The sequence below is a fragment of the Pseudophryne corroboree genome, chromosome 4 (assembly GCF_028390025.1).
Source record: "Pseudophryne corroboree isolate aPseCor3 chromosome 4, aPseCor3.hap2, whole genome shotgun sequence".
Classification (NCBI taxonomy): domain Eukaryota; kingdom Metazoa; phylum Chordata; class Amphibia; order Anura; family Myobatrachidae; genus Pseudophryne; species Pseudophryne corroboree.
In genome coordinates, this window is record NC_086447.1 from 22,699,118 (window position 1) to 22,722,497 (window position 23,380).

At 51.0% G+C, this 23,380-nt stretch overlaps 1 protein-coding gene and 1 pseudogene across 2 annotated transcripts in view; both read right to left on the minus strand.

Annotated features, from left to right (window-relative positions):
* Positions 1-22,808, minus strand: part of LOC134911074 (low-density lipoprotein receptor-related protein 2-like) — a 36,272-nt gene extending 13,464 nt beyond the window's left edge. For both annotated transcript variants that reach the window (XM_063919458.1, XM_063919457.1), the window contains exons 1-7: positions 22,702-22,808; positions 13,143-13,292; positions 12,851-12,991; positions 12,558-12,698; positions 558-707; positions 301-441; positions 8-148 (exon numbers count right to left, since the gene is read on the minus strand). In XM_063919458.1, the coding sequence (XP_063775528.1) occupies positions 8-148; positions 301-441; positions 558-707; positions 12,558-12,698; positions 12,851-12,991; positions 13,143-13,292; positions 22,702-22,768 (931 nt within the window). In that variant the 5' untranslated portion in view covers positions 22,769-22,808. The remainder of the gene's footprint in view (positions 1-7; positions 149-300; positions 442-557; positions 708-12,557; positions 12,699-12,850; positions 12,992-13,142; positions 13,293-22,701) is intronic.
* LOC134913750 (5S ribosomal RNA) lies at positions 16,660-16,779 on the minus strand (annotated as a pseudogene).
* Positions 22,809-23,380: the final 572 nt, after the last annotated feature.

Genomic DNA, 23,380 nt, shown 5'->3' on the forward strand with positions numbered 1-23,380 from the left:
ATATTACCTGGGGCTGTGGTCACACACTGCTGCCCATCTGCAGAAATGCAGCATTTCCCAGCCTCACCACAGTCTGAGCCCCGGCGGCACTTGTTGGACGGACACAGCAGCTCTTTCCCATCACTAGCGGTGCAAACGCCGGACGGTTCTGTGCCAAAAGATAAGAGCAGAGTCACGTAAACCTGACAGGGTATAGGTCACTAAGGTCTGGGCTGGGTCTTGCCCAGGACATACAGAAGCCATACTGTGCCCCTTGGGCTGATACGTCTGAGGGACACTGATGGGAAGTATCTCAGATACCTGGGTCAGGTTTCCAGCACTTTCTTCCACAGAATGGACAGCATTTTTCCGCACCGAGGCAGTCACTGTCACGGTCACACTTGTATTCAATCTTGTTTGCATCACACTTGATTTTTATATCGGGACAGCTGCCAGGTTTGACTGGAGAGAGAGAGAGAGAGAGAGAGAGAGAGAGAGAGGGGATAATGAACACTGACCGCTCTGCAGGCCACACACAGCGCTCTGCACCAGAACACACCGGGGGCCCCTGTTATTACCTTTCACAGGGTCCACACATTGCCATCCACAGTTAAAGCAGCAACATATCTTGGAGCTGGGACACTGGCTGTCATTGTGGCACTGAGGAGCTCCAGGCTTGGCATATATACATATGGAGGCGTCATACGGAGGACACACCCGGCTCACGTCTAGAAAACAACAAAGAAAAGTAAAGACGTGGGCTGTCAGAAATCCAATGAGTATTCAGGTAACCAAGAATCCTCAATCAAGAAAAATATATCAGGCGTCCTAAAGATAAATGAAACACAAATATTCAAATACACCAATAGTTTACAGCAGCTGCTCTCAAAAGGTGGTCTGACCACCAAATAAATCAAGCTAATATTGTCTAGGAATATAAACAGTTCAGAGAGCGCATACATTTATGAAGAAGAATAACAATTTAATATAAAATAAGACTGTTAAAAAAAATGCAACATTGCTATACATAAACGAACGAATGAATGAAACCGCACTTAGAGGGTAATTCCAAGTTGATCGCAGCAGGAAATTTTTTAGCAGTTGGGCAAAACCATGTGCACTGCAGGGGGGGGGGGGGGCAGATATAACATTTGCAGAGAGAGTTAGATTTGGGTGGGTTATTTTGTTTCTGTGCAGGGTAAATACTGGCTGCTTTATTTTTACACTGCAAATTAGATTACAGATTGAACAAACCACACCCAAATCTAACGCTCTCTGCACATGTTACATCTGCCTCCCTTGCAGTGCACATGGGGGGTGATTCCGAGTTGTTTGCTCGCTAGCTGCTTGTAGCAGCATTGCACACGCTAAGCTGCCGCCTACTGGGAGTGTATCTTAGCATAGCAGAATTGCTAACGAATGCTTCGCTAATTTTCTCGTAGCGATTACCCCGCAGTTTCTGAGTAGCTCCAGACTTACTCTGCCATTGCGACAAGCTCAGTCCTTTTCGTTCCTGGTTTGACGTCACAAACACACCCAGCGTTTGCCCAACCACTCCCCCGTTTCTCCAGCCACTCCTGCGTTTTGCAACTCGAACGCCTGCGTTTTTCCGCACACTCCCATAATACGGCCAGTTTCCGCCCAGAAACACCCACTTCCTGTCAATCACACTACGATCAGCACAGCGATGAAAAAGCTTTGTTATGCCGTGAGTAAAATACCTAACTGTTGTGTAAAATAACTAAGCGCATGCGCTCTGCGAACCTTGCGCATGTGCAGTAAGCGACTAATCGCAGTATAGCGAAAATCGGCAACGAGCGAACAACTCGGAATGACCCCCATAGCTCTGTGTGTATATACCTGTATGTAGCTGTGTGTATATAGCTCTGTGTGTATATACCTGTATGTAGCTGTGTGTATATAGCTGTGTGTGTATATACCTGTATGTCGCTGTGTGTATGTAGCTCTGTGTGTATATACCTGTATGTAGCTGTGTGTATATAGCTCTGTGTGTATATACCTGTATGCAACTGTGTGTATATAGCTCTGTGTGTATATACCTGTATGTAGCTGTGTGTATATAGCTCTGTGTGTATATACCTGTATGTAGCTGTGTGTATATAGCTCTGTGTGTATATACCTGTATGTAGCTGTGTGTATATAGTTCTGCGTGTATATACCTGTATGCACCTGTATGTAGCTGTGTGTATATAGCTCTGTGTGTATATACCTGTATGCACCTGTATGTAGCTGTGTGTATATAGCTCTGTGTGTGTATATACCTGTATGCACCTGTATGTAGCTGTGTGTATATATATATATACACACACACACCTGTATGCACCTGTATGTAGCTGTGTTTATATAGCTCTGTGTGTATATACCTGTATGCACCTGTATGTAGCTGTGTGTATATAGCTCTGTGTGTGTATATATACACCTGTATGCACCTGTATGTATATAGCTCTGTGTGTATATACCTGTATGTAGCTGTGTGTATATAGCTCTGTGTGTATGCACCTGTATGTAGCTGTGTGTATACAGCTCTGTGTGTGTATATACCTGTATGCACCTGTATGTAGCTGTGTGTATATACCTGTATGTAGCTGTGTGTATATAGCTCTGTGTGTATATACCTGTATGCACCTGTATGTAGCTGTGTGTATATAGCTCTGTGTGTGTATATACCTGTATGCACCTGTATGTAGCTGTGTGTATATACCTGTATGTAGCTGTGTGTATATAGCTCTGTGTGTATATACCTGTATGCACCTGTATGTAGCTGTGTGTATATAGGTGGTCATTCAGAGTTGTTCGCTCGGTAATTTTTTTCGCATCGCAGCGATTTTCCGCTTAGTGCGCATGCGCAATGTTCGCAGTGCGACTGCGCCAAGTAAATTTGCTATGCAGTTAGGAATTTTACTCACGGCTTTTTCATCGTTCTGGTGATCGTAGTGTGATTGACAGGAAGTGGGTGTTACTGGGCGGAAACTGGCCGTTTTATGGGTGTGTGGGAAAAAACGCTACCGTTTCTGGGAAAAACGCGGGAGTGGCTGGAGAAACGGAGGAGTGTCTGGGCGAACACTGGGTGTGTTTGTGACGTCAAACCAGGAACGACAAGCACTGAACTGATCGCAGATGCCGAGTAAGTCTGGAGCTACTCAGAAACTGCTAAGAGAGGTGTAATCGCAATATTGCGAATACGTCGTTCGCAATTTTAAGATGCTAAGATACACTCCCAGTAGGCGGCGGCTTAGCGTGAGTAAATCTGCTAAAAGCAGCTTGCGAGCGAACAACTCGGAATGAGGGCCATAGCTCTGTGTGTGTATATACCTGTATGCACCTGTATGTAGCTGTGTGTATATAGGGGCTGATTCCGAGTTGTTCGCTCGCTAGCTGCTTTTAGCAGCATTGCACACGCTAGGCCGCCGCCTACTGGGAGTGTATCTTAGCATAGCAGAATTGCTAACGAAAGATTCTCTAATTTTCTCGTAACGATTACCCCGCAGTTTCTGAGTAGCTCCAGCCTAACTCAGCCATTGCGACCAGCTCAGTCCTTTTCGTTCCTGGTTTGACGTCACAAACACACCCAGCGTTTGCCTAACCACTCCCCCGTTTCTCCAGCCACTCCTGCGTTTTGCAACTCGAACGCCTGCGTTTTTCCGCACACTCCCATAATACGGCCAGTTTCCGCCCAGAAACACCCACTTCCTGTCAATCACACTACGATCAGCACAGCGATGAAAAAGCTTCGTTATGCCGTGAGTAAAATACCTAACTGTTGTGTAAAATAACTAAGCGCATGTGCAGTAAGCGACTAATCGCAGTATAGCGAAAATCGGCAACAAGCGATCAACTTGGAATGACCTCCTCAGTGGAGACCTCTGAAATCAACAATTGAAAGTACCTGTGATCCCAAATAAATCTAGGGAGAGAACCAGTTCTCAATTGAAGGAAACAATGTTCAATGGGGGTCATTCCGAGTTGTTCGCTCGTTATTTTTTTCCGCTACGGAGCGATTAGTCGCAAACTGCGCATGCGCAATGTACGCAGTGCGCCTGCACCAAGTAAATCTGCACAAAAGTTTGGTAATTTACTCACGGCGTAACAAAGTTTTTTCATCGTTCTGGTGATCGTAGTGTGACTGACAGGAAGTGGGTGTTTCTGGGTGGAAACTGGACGTTTTATGGGAGTGTGCGGAAAAACGCAGGCGTTTCAGGGAAAAACGCGGGAGTGTCTGGAGAAACGGTGGAGTGTCTGGCCGAACACTGGGCGTGTGTGTGACGTCAATCCAGGAACGAAACTGACTGAACTGATCGCAGTCTAGGAGTAAGTCTCGAGCTACTCAGAAACTGCTAAGAAATTTCTATTCGCAATTCTGCTAAGCTAAGATACACTCCCAGTAGGCGGCGGCTTAGCGTGTGCAATGCTGCTAAAAGCAGCTAGCGAGCGAACAACTCGGAATCACCCCCCATGTCCCACCAAATAGGTGATAAAAGCTTTTGTAGAACTGTAGAACGGTAACAGGTCCACTTAATCCTCTTGAGTAAATATTGTAAAGTTCCTTAGAATGATCATGCAGATTGGAACTTATGCTCCCCACAGCCTCCGCACCTTCCACCGCCGCATTGCCCAGGACCTCTGGAAGCGGCAAGTCATTACATCATACAGTGGTGAGCTACCATCATTGTCGGCTAGCGGTGGGAGGTTGCAGCCTAACCACAGGCTGTGGGAAGCATAAGTTTTATTTTATATTAAATTGTTATTCTACTTCATAAATGTATGCGCTCTCTGAATTGTTTATATTCCTAGACAATATTAGCTTGAGGATTCAGGTAACTGGTGAAGCCGGGGCTGTGCAGGAGAGGGCGGGGCATTCGGAGGAAAGGGGTGAGAGGCGGCAGAACCGCATCACATAAATGGTACAAGTGGTTTAGTCCGACTGATTTACAATACATAAATGTGGCTGATCGGGGCCGGAGCTGACGTCACACAGCCGCCCTGGAAAACGCTCACCCATCATCAGCTACCCACCTACTACATCCATAGCTGCCCCCCAGCTACACACTCTGCTCACCCATCAGCTGCCCACCTACTGCATCCACAGCTACCCCAGGCTACACGCTCTGCTCATCCATCATCAGCTGCCCACCCACTGCATCCATATCTGCCCCCGGGCTACACGTTCTGCTCACCCATCATCAGCTGCCCACCTACTGCATCCATAGCTGCCCCCGGGCTACACGCTCTGCTCACCCATCATCAGCTGCCCACCTACTGCATCCATATCTGCCCCCGGGCTACACGCTCTGCTCACCCATCATCAGCTGCCCACCTACTGCATCCATAGCTGCCCCCGGGCTACACGCTCTGCTCACCCATCATCAGCTGCCCACCTACTGCATCCATATCTGCCCCCGGGCTACACGCTCTGCTCACCCATCAGCTGTCCACCTACTGCATCCATAGCTGCCCCCGGGCTACACGCTCTGCTCACCCATCATCAGCTACCCACCTACTGCATCCATAGCTGCCCCTGGGCTACACACTCTGCTCAGCCATCATCAGCTGCCCACCTACTGCATCCACAGCTACCCCAGGCTACACGCTCTGCTCATCCATCATCAGCTACCCACCTACTGCATCCATAGCTGCCCCCCAGCTACACACTCTGCTCACCCATCAGCTGCCCACCTACTGCATCCACAGCTATCCCAGGCTACACGCTCTGCTCACTCATCATCAGCTACCCACCTACTGCATCCATAGCTGCCCCTGGGCTACACACTCTGCTCACCCATCATTAGCTACCCACCTACTGCATCCATATCTGTCCCCTGGCTACATGCTCTGCTCACCCATCATCATCTGCCCACCTACTGCATCCATATCTGCCCCCGGGCTACACGCTCTGCTCACCCATCATCAGCTGCCCACCTACTGCATCCATAGCTGCCCCTGAGTTACATGCTCTTCTCATCCATCAGCTGCCCACCTACTGCATCCATAGCTTCCCCCGGGCTACACGCTCTGCTCATCCATCATCAGCTGCCACCTACTGCATCCATATCTGCCCCCCGGGCTACACACTCTGCTCACCTATCATCAGATGCCCACCTACTGCATCCATATCTGCCCCCGGGCTACACGCTCTGCTCACCCATCATCAGCTGCCCACCTACTGCATCCATATCTGCCCCCGGGCTACACGCTCTGCTCACCCATCATCAGCTGCCCACCTACTGCATCCATAGCTGCCCCCGGGCTATATGCTCTGCTCACCCATCATCAGCTGCCCACCTACTGCATCCATAGCTGCCCCTGGGCTACACACTCTGCTCACCCATCATCAGCTGCCCACCTACTGCATCCATAGCTGCCCCTGGGCTACACACTCTGCTCATCCTTCATCAGCTGCCCACCTACTGCATCCATAGCTGCCCCTGGGCTACACACTCTGCTCATCCTTCATCAGCTGCCCATCTACTGCATCCATAGCTGCCTCCGGGCTACACGCTCTGCTCACCCATCATCAGCTGCTCACCTACTGCATCTATAGCTGCCCCCGGGCTACACGCTCTGCTCACCCATCATCAGCTACCCACCTACTACATCCATAGCTGCCCCTTGGCTACACGCTCTGCTCACCCATCATCAGCTGCCCACCTACTGCATCCATAGCTGCCCCTGGGCTACACACTCTGCTCACCCATCAGCTGCCCACCTACTGCATCCATAGCTGCCCCTGGGCTACACGCTCTGCTCACCCATCAGCTGCCCACCTACTGCATCCATAGCTGCCCCTGGGCTACACGCTCTGCTCACCCATCATCAGCTGCCCACCTACTGCATCCATCGCTGCCCCTGAGATACATGCTCTTCTCATCCATCAGCTGCCCACCTACTGCATCCATAGCTTCCCCCGGGCTACACGCTCTGCTCATCCATCATCAGCTACCCACCTACTGCATCCATATCTGCCCCCGGGCTACACGCTCTGCTCACCCATCATCAGCTGCCCACCTACTGCATCCATAGCTGCCCCCCAGCTACACACTCTGCTCACCCATCAGCTGCCCACCTACTACATCCATAGCTGCCCCTGGGCTACATGCTCTGCTCACCCATCAGCTGCCCACCTACTGCATCCATAGCTGCCCCCGGGCTACACGCTCTGCTCACCCATCATCAGCTGCCCACCTACTGCATCCATAGCTGCCCCCGGGCTACATGCTCTGCTCACCCATCATCAGCTGCCCACCTACTGCATCCATAGCTGCCCCTGGGCTACACACTCTGCTCACCCATCATCAGCTGCTCACCTACTGCATCCATAGCTGCCCCCGGGCTACACGCTCTGCTCACCCATCATCAGCTGCCCACCTACTGCATCCATAGCTGCCCCCGGGCTACATGCTCTGCTCACCCATCATCAGCTGCCCACCTACTGCATCCATAGCTGCCCCTGGGCTACACACTCTGCTCACCCATCATCAGCTGCTCACCTACTGCATCCATAGCTGCCCCTGGACTACACACTCTGCTCATCCATCATCAGCTGCCCACCTACTGCATCCATAGCTGCCCCTGGGCTACACGCTCTACTCACCTATCATCAGTTGCCCACCTAATGCATCCATTGCTGCCCCCAGGCTACACACTCTGCTCACCTATCATCAGCTGCCCACCTACTGCATCCATAGCTGCCCCTGGGCTACACACTCTGCTCATCCTTCATCAGCTGCCCACCTACTGCATCCATAGCTGCCCCTGGGCTACACGCTCTACTCACCTATCATCAGCTGCCCATCTACTGCATTCATAGCTGCCTCCGGGCTACACGCTCTGCTCACCCATCATCAGCTGCTCACCTACTACATCCATAGCTGCCCCTTGGCTACACACTCTGCTCATCCATCATCAGCTGCCCACCTACTGCATCCATAGCTGCCCCGGGCTACACACTCTGCTCATCCATCAGCTGCCCACCTACTGCATCCATAGCTGCCCCAGGGCTACAAGCTCTGCTCACCCATCATCAGCTACCCACCTACTGCATCCATAGCTGCCCCCGGGCTACACACTCTGCTCATCCATCAGCTGCCCACCTACTGCGTCCATAGCTGCCCCCGGGCTACACGCTCTGCTCACCCATCATCAGCTGCCCACCTACTGCATCCATAGCTGCCCCTGGGCTACACACTCTGCTCACCCATCAGCTGCCCACCTACTGCATCCATAGCTGCCCCTGGGCTACACACTCTGCTCATCCTTCATCAGCTGCCCACCTACTGCATCCATAGCTGCCCCTGGGCTACACACTCTGCTCATCCTTCATCAGCTGCCCACCTACTGCCTCCATAGCTGCAACTGGGCTACACGTTCTACTCACCCATCATCAGCTGCCCATCTACTGCATCCATAGCTGCCTCCGGGCTACACGCTCTGCTCACCCATCATCAGCTGCTCACCTACTACATCCATAGCTGCCCCTTGGCTACACACTCTGCTCATCCATCATCAGCTGCCCACCTACTGCATCCATAGCTGCCCCCGGGCTACACACTCTGCTCATCCATCAGCTGCCCACCTACTGCATCCATAGCTGCCCCTGGGCTACAAGCTCTGCTCACCCATCATCAGCTACCCACCTACTGCGTCCATAGCTGCCCCCGGGCTACACGCTCTGCTCACCCATCATCAGCTGCCCACCTACTGCATCCATAGCTGCCCCTGGGCTACACACTCTGCTCACCCATCAGCTGCCCACCTACTGCATCCATAGCTGCCCCTGGGCTACACGCTCTGCTCACCCATTATCAGCTGCCCACCTACTGCATCCATAGCTGCCCCTGAGCTACATGCTCTTCTCATCCATCAGCTGCCCACCTACTGCATCCATAGCTGCCCCTGGGCTACACACTCTGCTCACCCATCATCAGCTGCCCACCTACTGCATCCATAGCTGCCCCTGGGCTACATGCTCTGCTCACCCATCATCAGCTGCCCACCTACTGCATCCAAAGCTGCCCCCGGGCTACATGCTCTGCTCACCCATCATCAGCTGCCCACCTACTGCATCCATAGCTGCCCCTGGGCTACACACTCTGCTCACCCATCAGCTGCCCACCTACTGCATCCATAGCTGCCCCTGGGCTACACGCTCTGCTCACCCATCAGCTGCCCACCTACTGCATCCATAGCTGCCCCTGGGCTACACGCTCTGCTCACCCATCATCAGCTGCCCACCTACTGCATCCATAGCTGCCCCTGGGCTACACACTCTGCTCACCCATCATTAGCTTCCCACCTACTGCATCCATATCTGTCCCCTGGCTACACGCTCTGATCACCCATCATCATCTGCCCACCTACTGCATCCATATCTGCCCCCGGGCTACACGCTCTGCTCACCCATCATCAGCTGCCCACCTACTGCATCCATAGCTGCCCCCGGGCTATATGCTCTGCTCACCCATCATCAGCTGCCCACCTACTGCATCCATAGCTGCCCCTGGGCTACACACTCTGCTCACCCATCATCAGCTGCCCACCTACTGCATCCATAGCTGCCCCTGGGCTACACACTCTGCTCATCCTTCATCAGCTGCCCACCTACTGCATCCATAGCTGCCCCTGGGCTACACGCTCTACTCACCTATCATCAGCTGCCCATCTACTGCATCCATAGCTGCCTCCGGGCTACACGCTCTGCTCACCCATCATCAGCTGCTCACCTACTGCATCTATAGCTGCCCCCGGGCTACACGCTCTGCTCACCCATCATCAGCTGCCCACCTACTACATCCATAGCTGCCCCTTGGCTACACACTCTGCTCATCCATCTTCAGCTGCCCACCTACTGCATCCATAGCTGCCCCTGGGCTACACACTCTGCTCACCCATTATCAGCTGCCCACCTACTGCATCCATAGCTGCCCCTGGGCTACACGCTCTGCTCACCCATTATCAGCTGCCCACCTACTGCATCCATAGCTGCCCCTGGGCTACATGCTCTGCTCATCCATCAGCTGCCCACCTACTGCATCCATAGCTGCCCCTGGGCTACACACTCTGCTCACCCATCATCAGCTGCCCACCTACTGCATCCATAGCTGCCCCTGGGCTACATGCTTTGCTCACCCATCATCAGCTACCCACCTACTGCATCCAAAGCTGCCCCCGGGCTACATGCTCTGCTCACCCATCATCAGCTGCCCACCTACTGCATCCATAGCTGCCCCAGGGCTACACACTCTGCTCACCCATCAGCTGCCCACCTACTGCATCCATAGCTGCCCCTGGGCTACACGCTCTGCTCACCCATCAGCTGCCCACCTACTGCATCCATAGCTGCCCCTGGGCTACACGCTCTGCTCACCCATCATCAGCTGCCCACCTACTGCATCCATCGCTGCCCCTGGGCTACACACTCTGCTCACCCATCATTAGCTTCCCACCTACTGCATCCATATCTGTCCCCTGGCTACACGCTCTGCTCACCCATCATCATCTGCCCACCTACTGCATCCATATCTGCCCCCGGGCTACACGCTCTGCTCACCCATCATCAGCTGCCCACCTACTGCATCCATAGCTGCCCCCGGGCTATATGCTCTGCTCACCCATCATCAGCTGCCCACCTACTGCATCCATAGCTGCCCCTGGGCTACACACTCTGCTCATCCATAGCTGCCCCTGGGCTACACACTCTGCTCATCCTTCATCAGCTGCCCACCTACTGCATCCATAGCTGCCCCTGGGCTACACGCTCTACTCACCTATCATCAGCTGCCCATCTACTGCATCCATCGCTGCCTCCGGGCTACACGCTCTGCTCACCCATCATCAGCTGCTCACCTACTGCATCTATAGCTGCCCCTGGGCTACACGCTCTGCTCACCCATCATCAGCTACCCACCTACTACATCCATAGCTGCCCCTTGGCTACACACTCTGCTCATCCATCATCAGCTGCCCACCTACTGCATCCATAGCTGCCCCGGGCTACACACTCTGCTCATCCATCAGCTGCCCACCTACTGCATCCATAGCTGCCCCTGGGCTACAAGCTCTGCTCACCCATCATCAGCTACCCACCTACTGCGTCCATAGCTGCCCCCGGGCTACACGCTCTGCTCACCCATCATCAGCTGCCCACCTACTGCATCCATAGCTGCCCCTGGGCTACACACTCTGCTCACCCATCAGCTGCCCACCTACTGCATCCATAGCTGCCCCTGGGCTACACGCTCTGCTCACCCATTATCAGCTGCCCACCTACTGCATCCATAGCTGCCCCTGGGCTACATGCTCTTCTCATCCATCAGCTGCCCACCTACTGCATCCATAGCTGCCCCTGGGCTACACACTCTGCTCACCCATCATCAGCTGCCCACCTACTGCATCCATAGCTGCCCCTGGGCTACATGCTCTGCTCACCCATCATCAGCTACCCACCTACTGCATCCATAGCTGCCCCCGTGCTACATGCTCTGCTCACCCATCATCAGCTGCCCACCTACTGCATCCATAGCTGCCCCTGGGCTACACACTCTGCTCACCCATCAGCTGCCCACATACTGCATCCATAGCTGCCCCTGGGCTACACGCTCTGCTCACCCATCAGCTGCCCACCTACTGCATCCATAGCTGCCCCTGGGCTACACGCTCTGCTCACCCATCATCAGCTGCCCACCTACTGCATCCATAGCTGCCCCTGGGCTACACGCTCTGCTCACCCATCAGCTGCCCACCTACTGCATCCATAGCTGCCCCTGGGCTACACGCTCTGCTCACCCATCATCAGCTGCCCACCTACTGCATCCATAGCTGCCCCTGGGCTACACACTCTGCTCACCCATCAGCTGCCCACCTACTGCATCCATAGCTGCCCCTGGGCTACACACTCTGCTCACCCATCATCAGCTGCCCACCTACTGCATCCATATCTGCCCCCGGTCTACATGCTCTGCTCACCCATTTTCAGCTGCCCACCTACTGCATCCATAGCTGCCCCCGGGCTACACGCTCTGCTCACCCACCATCAGCTGCCCACCTACTGCTTCCATATCTGCCCCCGGGCTACACACTCTGCTCACCTGTCATCAGCTGCCCACCTACTGCATCCATAGCTGCCCCTGGGCTACACGCTCTGCTCACCCATTATCAGCTGCCCACCTACTGCATCCATAGCTGCCCCCGGGCTACACGCTCTACTCATCCATCATCAGCTGCCCACCTACTGCATCCATAGCTGCCCCTGGGCTACACTCTATTCTGCCGCAATGCCAATGTTCACAGAGTTGAGCAATTTCTTGTTCCTGTGAGTGCATCTAAGTTGCACCCTGCATGCTTCCAGATTGTGCTTGTACAGAGTCACAGTTGCGACATCAGCAGTACGCATGGAGAAGTACATTGAAAATGTATTGGGTCACTCCTGGCGATGGTCCATATTGTGACACCCAATTGGTTGTGTAGCCGTGCATTAACCAAATATGTTATTCTGCAAAACAGCAGGCCTCCAGGGATCTGGAAGAATGAACCACTGACATGACTCCCCCAACCCCTTATATTACCTGGGGCTGTGGTCACACACTGCTGCCCATCTGCAGAAATGCAGCATTTCCCAGCCTCACCACAGTCTGAGCCCCGGCGGCACTTGTTGGACGGACACAGCAGCTCTTTCCCATCACTAGCGGTGCAAACGCCGGACGGTTCTGTGCCAAAAGATAAGAGCAGAGTCACGTAAACCTGACAGGGTATAGGTCACTAAGGTCTGGGCTGGGTCTTGCCCAGGACATACAGAAGCCATACTGTGCCCCTTGGGCTGATACGTCTGAGGGACACTGATGGGAAGTATCTCAGATACCTGGGTCAGGTTTCCAGCACTTTCTTCCACAGAATGGACAGCATTTTTCTGCACCGAGGCAGTCACTGTCACGGTCACACTTGTATTCAATCTTGTTTGCATCACACTTGATTTTTATATTGGGACAGCTGCCAGGTTTGACTGGAGAGAGAGAGAGAGAGAGAGAGAGAGAGAGAGAGAGAGAGAGAGAGAGAGAGAGAGAGAGAGAGAGAGAGAGATAATGAACACTGACCGCTCTGCAGGCCACACACAGCGCTCTGCACCAGAACACACCGGGTGCCCCTGTTATTACCTTTCACAGGGTCCACACATTGCCATCCACAGTTAAAGCAGCAACATATCTTGGAGCTGGGACACTGGCTGTCATTGTGGCACTGAGGAGCTCCAGGCCTGACATATATACATATGGAGGCGTCATACGGAGGACACACCCGGCTCACGTCTAGAAAACAACAAAGAAAAGTAAAGACGTGGGCTGTCAGAAATCCAATGAGTATTCAGGTAACCAAGAATCCTCAATCAAGAAGAATATATCAGGCGTCCTAAAGATAAATTAAACACAAATATTTAAATACAGCTACTGTATAGTTTAACAGCAACTGCTCTCAAAAGGTGTTCTGACCACCAAATAAATCAAGCTAATATTGTCTAGGAATATAAACAATTCAGAGAGCGCATACATTTATGAAGAAGAATAACAATTTAATATAAAATAAGACTGTTAAAATGCAACATTGCTATACATAAACGAATGAATGAAACCGCACTTAGAGGGTAATTCCAAGCTGATCGCAGCAGGAATTTTGTTAGCAGTTGGGCAAAACCATGTGCACTGCAGGGGGGGCAGATGTAACATGTGCAGAGAGAGTTAGATTTGGGTGGGTTATTTTGTTTCTGTGCAGGGTAAATACTGGCTGCTTTAGTTTTACACTGCAAATTAGATTGCAGATTGAACACACCCCACCCAAATCTAACTCTCTCTGCACATGTTACATCTGCCCCACCTGCAGTGCACATGGGGGGTGATTCCGAGTTATGTGCGCTCGCTAGCTGCTTTTAGCAGCATTGCACACGCTAGGCCGCCGCCTACTGGGAGTGTATCTTAGCATAGCAGAATTGCTAACGAAAGCTTCGCTAATTTTCTCATAACGATTCCCCCGCAGTTTCTGAGTAGCTCCAGACTTACTCAGCCATTGCGACCAGCTCAGTCCTTTTCGTCCCTGGTTTGACGTCACAAACACACCCAGCGTTTGCCCAGCCACTCCCCCGTTTCTCCAGCCACTCCTGCGTTTTGGAACTCGAACGCCTGCGTTTTTCCGCACACTCCCATAAAACGGCCAGTTTCTGCCCAGAAACACCCACTTCCTGTCAATCACACTACGATCAGCACAGCGATGAAAAAACCTCGTTATGCCGTGAGTAAAATACCTAACTGTTGTGTAAAATAACTAAGCGCATGTGCAGTAAGCGACTAATCGCAGTATAGCGAAAATCGGCAACAAGCGATCAACTTGGAATGACCCCTCAGTGGAGACCTCTGAAATCAACAATTGAAAGTACCTGTGATCCCAAATAAATCTAGGGAGAGAACCAGTTCTCAATTGAAGTAAGGACACAATGGGAGTGATTCCAAGTTGTTCGCTTGTTATTTTTTTCGCTACGGAGCGATTAGTCGCAAACTGTGCATGCGCAATGTACACAGTGCGCCTGCGCCAAGTGAATTAGCACAAAAGTTTGGTATTTTTCTCACGGCCTAACAAGGTTTTTTCATCGTTCTGGTGATCGTAGTGTGACTGACAGGAAGTGGGTGTTTCTGGGCGGAAACTGGCCGTTTTCTGGGAGTGTGCGGAAAAACGCAGGCGTGCCAGGGAAAAACGCGGGAGTGTCTGGAGAAACGGGGGAGTGGCTGGGTGAACGCTGGGTGTGTTTGTGACGTCAAACCAGGAACGAAACTGACTGAACTGATCGCAGTCTAGGAGTAAGTCTCGAGCTACTCAGAAACTGCTAAGAAATTTCTATTCGCAATTCTGCTAAGCTAAGATTCACTCCCAGTAGGCGGCGGCTTAGCGTGTGCAATACTGCTAAAAGCAGCTAGCGAGCGAACAACTCGGAATCACCCCCCATGTCCCACCAAATAGGTGATAAAAGCTTTTGTAGAACTGTAGAACGGTAACAGGTCCACTTAATCCTCTTGAGTAAATATTGTAAAGTTCCTTAGAATAATCATGCAGATTGGAACTTATGCTTCCCACAGCCTCCGCACCTTCCACCGCCGCATTGCCCAGGACCTCTGGAAGCGGCAAGTCATTACATCATACAGCGGTGAGCTACCATCATTGGGGTAAATTTACTAAGATGGGAGTTCTATTTAAGATGGGATGTTGCCCATAGCAACCAATCAGATTCCAGGTGTTATCATCTAGAAGGTGCTAGATAAATGAGAAGTAGAATCTGATTGGTTGCTATGGGCAACATCCCATCTTAAATAGAACTCCCATCTTAGTAAATTTACCACATTGTCGGCTAGCGGTGGGAGGTTGCAGCCTAACCACAGGCTGTGGGAAGCATAAGTTTTATTTTATATTAAATTGTTATTCTACTTCATAAATGTATGCGCTCTCTGAATTGTTTATATTCCTAGACAATATTAGCTTGAGGATTCAGGTAACTGGTGAAGCCGGGGCTGTGCAGGAGAGGGCGGGGCATTCAGAGGCAAGGGGTGAGAGGCGGCGGAACCCCATCACATAAATGGAACAAGTGGTTTAGTCCGACTGATTCACAATGCATAAATGTGGCTGATCGGGGCCGGAGCTGACGTCACACAGCCGCCCTGGAAAACGCTCGGACACGCCTGAGTTTTTCCTGACACTCCCAGAAATTGGTCAGTTACCACCCACAAACGTCCTCTTCCTGTCAATCAGCCTGCGCACGCCTAGCGATCAAAAAAAGACGCAAGTTTTTTTGCAGTTTGGCCTTGCGTCTGCGCATTACGATCCTTAGGCATGCGCAGTCATGCGATAATAGACCGCCTCGCAAAATCGCACAACAGCGATCTGAGATATATACTGGGCCGCTGGAATCAGGAAGGAGTAGAGCAGATGACAACGCCAGGGAAGGGTCACAGGGAACCCTACTTGCTGCACGCCAGTATATGATAAGAGACAACGGGGGCTATGGCCAGTAAACCCTGGAGACAGGAAAATGGATTGAGAAGAACTTTTTTTGGGACCGCACTAGTCTGTAATCAATTATTATTAGTGTCCTCTGAAAAAAACTGATTTATGAAGCTAATTTGCTTATGGATACAGCAACCCTGTGCATGTGAAAAAAATAAAAATTTTCTTGTACAGGTATAAGTTGCTATCAGTGGTGCTCCCAAGAGTCAAAAGGGTATCGACTAGAGAAAACCAACACAAGAAGGTTGGAAAGTAGACTCTTGTGTGGGAGCACTCAATTCAGAGGAATAGGTATATTTTAATCAATTTTGGTAAAAAATAACTTTATTTGTTCAAAAAAGGGTAGTTAAGGAGAAAAATTTACGTGAATATTAAAGCTACGCAAAAATATAGCACTATATGGAGAATAATTCATATGGTTTCAGATACCACAATGAAAAAGCCGGAATCCAAATCTTAGGGCTAGTGGATTTGCTGTAATCACAATGACGCTTTTGCGTAATATATGACCATCATTTATTCTACAGCAATCCTATTCAGGATTATTTTAGCGTAGAGAATTAAATCACAAGTCATACAGAACCGAGTGCCAGTTGGTATTAATAGGGATCCCTCTAGATCGGGAAGAAGAATTTTTTGCAGTACCAGGGTTTTCCAAGGTGGTCTCCCATCCGAGTACTGACCCGGCCCTCCACTGCTTGGCTTCCAAGATCAGACGAGATCGGGCATCTCCAGTGGGGTATGTCCGCAATAGTTTTATCTGCCCGTTCAGTAGATCCCAATACCCGTATTGCCCGAACAAATAATTCAATTGATCTGAGTCAATCGTGTATTCAAATCTCTGTGTTGAACTTATGCCCAAAACTAGGGAATGAGATTACAGCAAAATCCAATAAGTGATAGTGGAACAATTATCATGTGCAAGAATTATGGCCCTCATTCCGAGTTGATCGCTCGCAAGGCGAATTTAGCAGAATTGCTCACGCTAAGCCTACGCCTACTGGGAGTGTATCTTAGCTTCTTAAAATTGCGACCGATGTATTCGCAATATTGCGATTACAAACTACTTAGCAGTTTCAGAGTAGCTTCAGACTTACTCGGCATCTGCGATCAGTTCAGTGCTTGTCGTTCCTGGTTTGACGTCATAAACACACCCAGCGTTCGCCCAGACACTCCCCCGTTTCTCCAGCCACTCCTGCGTTTTTTCCGGAAACGGTAGCGTTTTTATCCACACGCCCCTAAAACGCCGTGTTTCCGCCCAGTAACACCCATTTCCTGTCAATCACACTACGATCGCCGGAGCGAAGAAAAAGCCGTGAGTAAAAATACTATCTTCATTGTAAAATTACTTGGCGCAGTCGCAGTGCGAATATTGCGCATGCGTACTAAGCGGAATTTCACTGCGATGTGATGAAAATTACCGAGCGAACGACTCGGAATGAGGGCCTATATGCAGAGATGTCCACTATACAATTAATAATAAGGACAGTTATCATATACAAGGGGATATCTTGTCCACCTGTATAGCCAGGATAGGATGGTGATATTCAATGAGGCAATACCATCAGTAATATAGTGTATGTAGCCCCTTACTTTATATCGCCAGCCAATGAATCTCACTATATATAGGCCTCTAACATTTTAGAATTTTTTTTCTTACAATGTGTCAAAAGAGGCTATAATGAGAAGAGAAGGAGCAGATAAACAGCTGAAAGTTTTGTTCAACGGTTATGCCGGGCAGTAACGTGCATAATAATTAATTAGCAATATGTTGCAAAATTACTTAGACAGAATAGAGTGGTGATATATAATGGGGCAATAACACCAATATTATGTGTGGCCCCTAAAATTGTATCACCAGCCAATAATTAGCACTATATATAAGCCTCTTATGCTTGAGCAAAAGAGTTTTGTTATAATGTGTCTAAGAGGCTATAATGAGAAAGAGAGGAAGAAAGAGCAGATAGACGGCTGAAGGTATTATTCATTAGCCATAGCAGGCAGTACTGATTAAGTAGCAGTGTGCTGCAAGGTTGGTGTTAAACCACAGCCTAGAAGTTCTTTGCACAGTAATCTGCTCTTTGGCTTTTAATACCTCTAATAATAATACCAAGTAATTCCCAACACGTGCCAAGTTGCTCCCAAACACCTGTTGGATGCCTCACAGCTCCAGCACCTCTTGGAGCAGCCAGAATATAGACAGCCTATCAGTGCATCGCCTTTAAAGTGAATTATTATCCTAATAAGGCAATATTACGTATGTATGAGGTACAGGGTATATGTTCATACAATACCACTGTCGATCCTGCTGTGGAGGCTGTCTGCGGCCGATCGCCGCTAGTAACTGGCTCTGGAGGTGCGCTGGAAGTGAAGCCGTGTGCTGACTTCTATGTGGAGGGTGCGGGGAGATTATCAGCTGTAGTCCGCGTGGAGCCGCTGCTCTCCAGATGCGTGTAGTCGCGGTGTGTCCTCCTTGTCTCGACGGCTAAGCGCCGTTGCCTGGGTAACTGTCCCTGGTTTCCGGTTGTTGCGATCACGTGTGCGCACCACGTGATCACGGAGTGTGTGACGTACGTTTCGCAGTAAAGCTTGATCACAGAACGTACTGTGATCCGTATGAGTTCCTTATTTAAGGGCAGTGCTAAATGCTCATTGGACATTAGGTAGTGATGGGCATTCGGCTATGCCTATCCATGGATCTATCTAACCTGCAGCCAGCGCCATGCACACTGAGCACAGGGAGAGGGGACAGTATCTGTGTGACCTGTGTATAAGCACACAGTACCTGCTGTCACTAACCTGCAGCCAGCACCGTGCACACTGATCACAGGGAGAGGGGACAGTATCTGTGTGACCTGTGTATAAGCACACAGTACCTGCTGTCACTAACCTGCAGCCAGCACCGTGCACACTGATCACAGGGAGAGGGGACAGTATCTGTGTGACCTGTGTATAAGCACACAGTACCTGCTGTCACTAACCTGCAGCCAGCACCGTGCACACTGATCACAGGGAGAGGGGACAGTATCTGTGTGACCTGTGTATAAGCACACATTACCTGCTGTCACTAACCTGCAGCCAGCACCGTGCACACTGATCACAGGGAGAGGGGACAGTATCTGTGTGACCTGTGTATAAGCACACATTACCTGCTGTCACTAACCTGCAGACAGCACCGTGCACACTGATCACAGGGAGAGAGGACAGTATCTGTGTGACCTGTGTATAAGTACACATTACCTGCTGTCACTAACCTGCAGCCAGCACCGTGCACACTGATCACAGGGAGAGGGGACAGTATCTGTGTGACCTGTGTATAAGCACACATTACCTGCTGTCACTAACCTGCAGCCAGCACCGTGCACACTGATCACAGAGAGAGGACAGTATCTGTGTGACCTGTATATAAGCACACAGTACCTGCTGTCGCTAACCTGCAGCCAGCACCGTGCACACTGATCACAGGGAGAGGGGACAGTATCTGTGTGACCTGTGTATAAGCACACATTACCTGCTGTCACTAACCTGCAGCCAGCACCGTGCACACTGATCACAGGGAGAGGGGACAGTATCTGTGTGACCTGTGTATAAGCACACATAACCTGCTGTCACTAACCTGCAGCCAGCACCGTGCACACTGATCACAGGGAGAGGGGACAGTATCTGTGTGACCTGTGTATAAGCACACATAACCTGCTGTCACTAACCTGCAGCCAGCGCCGTGCACACTGATCACAGGGAGAGGGGACAGTATCTGTGTGACCTGTGTATAAGCACACATTACCTGCTGTCACTAACCTGCAGCCAGCACCGTGCACACTGATCACAGGGAGAGGGGACAGTATCTGTGTGACCTGTGTATAAGCACACAGTACCTGCTATCACTAACCTGCAGCCAGCACCGTGCACACTGATCACAGGGAGAGGGGACAGTATCTGTGTGACCTGTGTATAAGCACACATAACCTGCTGTCACTAACCTGCAGCCAGCACCGTGCACACTGATCACAGGGAGAGGGGACAGTATCTGTGTGACCTGTGTATAAGCACACATTACCTGCTGTCACTAACCTGCAGCCAGCACCGTGCACACTGATCACAGGGAGAGGGGACAGTATCTGTGTGACCTGTGTATAAGCACACATTACCTGCTGTCACTAACCTGCAGCCAGCACCGTGCACACTGATCACAGGGAGAGGACAGTATCTGTGTGACCTGTGTATAAGCACACATTACCTGCTGTCACTAACCTGCAGCCAGCACCGTGCACACTGATCACAGGGAGAGGGGACAGTATCTGTGTGACCTGTGTATAAGCACACAGTACCTGCTGTCACTAACCTGCAGCCAGCACCGTGCACACTGATCACAGGGAGAGAGGACAGTATCTGTGTGACCTGTGTATAAGCACACATAACCTGCTGTCACTAACCTGCAGCCAGCACCGTGCACACTGATCACAGGGAGAGGGGACAGTATCTGTGTGACCTGTGTATAAGCACACATTACCTGCTGTCACTAACCTGCAGCCAGCACCGTGCACACTGATCACAGGGAGAGAGGACAGTATCTGTGTGACCTGTGTATAAGCACACATTACCTGCTGTCACTAACCTGCAGCCAGCACCGTGCACACTGATCACAGGGAGAGGACAGTATCTGTGTGACCTGTGTATAAGCACACATTACCTGCTGTCACTAACCTGCAGCCAGCACCGTGCACACTGATCACAGGGAGAGAGGACAGTATCTGTGTGACCTGTGTATAAGCACACATTACCTGCTGTCACTAACCTGCAGCCAGCACCGTGCACACTGATCACAGGGAGAGGACAGTATCTGTGTGACCTGTGTATAAGCACACAGTACCTGCTATCACTAACCTGCAGCCAGCACCGTGCACACTGATCACAGGGAGAGGGGACAGTATCTGTGTGACCTGTGTATAAGCACACATTACCTGCTGTCACTAACCTGCAGCCAGCACCGTGCACACTGATCACAGGGAGAGGGGACAGTATCTGTGTGACCTGTGTATAAGCACACAGTACCTGCTGTCACTAACCTGCAGCCAGCACCGTGCACACTGATCACAGGGAGAGAGGACAGTATCTGTGTGACCTGTGTATAAGCACACAGTACCTGCTATCACTAACCTGCAGCCAGCACCGTGCACACTGATCACAGGGAGAGGGGACAGTATCTGTGTGACCTGTGTATAAGCACACATTACCTGCTGTCACTAACCTGCAGCCAGCACCGTGCACACTGATCACAGGGAGAGGGGACAGTATCTGTGTGACCTGTGTATAAGTACACATTACCTGCTGTCACTAACCTGCAGCCAGCACCGTGCACACTGATCACAGGGAGAGGACAGTATCTGTGTGACCTGTGTATAAGCACATAGTACCTGCTGTCACTAACCTGCAGCCAGCACCGTGCACACTGATCACAGGGAGAGGGGACAGTATCTGTGTGACCTGTGTATAAGCACACATTACCTGCTGTCACTAACCTGCAGCCAGCACCGTGCACACTGATCACAGGGAGAGGGGACAGTATCTGTGTGACCTGTGTATAAGCACACATTACCTGCTGTCACTAACCTGCAGCCAGCACCGTGCACACTGATCACAGGGAGAGGGGACAGTATCTGTGTGACCTGTGTATAAGCACACATTACCTGCTGTCACTAACCTGCAGCCAGCACCGTGCACACTGATCACAGGGAGAGGGGACAGTATCTGTGTGACCTGTGTATAAGCACACAGTACCTGCTGTCACTAACCTGCAGCCAGCACCGTGCACACTGATCACAGGGAGAGGGGACAGTATCTGTGTGACCTGTGTATAAGCACACATTAACTGCTGTCACTAACCTGCAGCCAGCGCCGTGCACACTGATCACAGGGAGAGGGGACAGTGTGTGACCTGTGTATAAGCACACAGTACCTGCTGTCACTAACCTGCAGCCAGCACCGTGCACACTGATCACAGGGAGAGGACAGTATCTGTGTGACCTGTGTAGAAGCACACATTACCTGCTGTCACTAACCTGCAGCCAGCACCGTGCACACTGATCACAGGGAGAGAGGACAGTATCTGTGTGACCTGTGTATAAGCACACATTACCTGCTGTCACTAACCTGCAGCCAGCACCGTGCACACTGAGAGGGGACAGTATCTGTGTGACCTGTGTATAAGCACACATTACCTGCTGTCACTAACCTGCAGCCAGCACGGTGCACACTGATCACAGGGAGAGGGGACAGTGTGTGACCTGTGTATAAGCACACATTACCTGCTGTCACTAACCTGCAGCCAGCACCGTGCACACTGATCACAGGGAGAGGGGACAGTGTGTGACCTGTGTATAAGCACACATTACCTGCTGTCACTAACCTGCAGCCAGCACCGTGCACACTGATCACAGGGAGAGGGGACAGTATCTGTGTGACCTGTGTATAAGCACACATTACCTGCTGTCACTAACCTGCAGCCAGCACCGTGCACACGGAGCACAGGGAGAGGGGACAGTATCTGTGTGACCTGTGTATAAGCACACATTACCTGCTGTCACTAACCTGCAGCCAGCACCGTGCACACTGATCACAGGGAGAGGGGACAGTGTGTGACCTGTGTATAAGCACACATTACCTGCTGTCACTAACCTGCAGACAGCACCGTGCACACGGAGCACAGGGAGAGGAGGACGATGGTGCCTACAGCTGCAGCCATATCTGGTTCTGAGGATGAGTCTCAGGTGCTCTGCACACTGACAACTATACCCATAAATGAGGGTGGGGCAGACAATGGACACGTACACCCACATCATTGCCACACCATGCTGGGAAGAGCCTGTGTCACAGACTAGGACCTGCATGAGAGCTTCAGGCTATAGCTGAGGAAATAGTGTGATGCTGAAATCTGTATAATGATGTAATAATAATAATAATTGTATTTATATAGCGTTTTTTCTCCAGTAGGTCTCATGGCGCTTAAACAGACTGAAAATAAAATAGCACAGAAACAATGAAGTACAGAAAAGCTTTTCAGAAACTACAGAGAGCAGGAGATACTAAAGGGACATCACGGAAAGTCTTGAGTCTACTTTTGAAGGATTCTATAGTTGGGGCCTCTCGCACTGTGCGGAGAAGAGAGTTCCATAGAGTCGGAGTCACATGAATAAAAGCTCCACCCCAGATGAATTACAGGAGATTCTAGGTACTGCTAGTCAGTGTCGGACTGGGGTATGTAGGGCCCACCGGGGGGATGCAGTGGTAGGGGCCCATGTTTAGGGGTGTGGCCAGTCTGCCGAGGGGGTGTGGTCTGCCACCACATTGGTTTGAC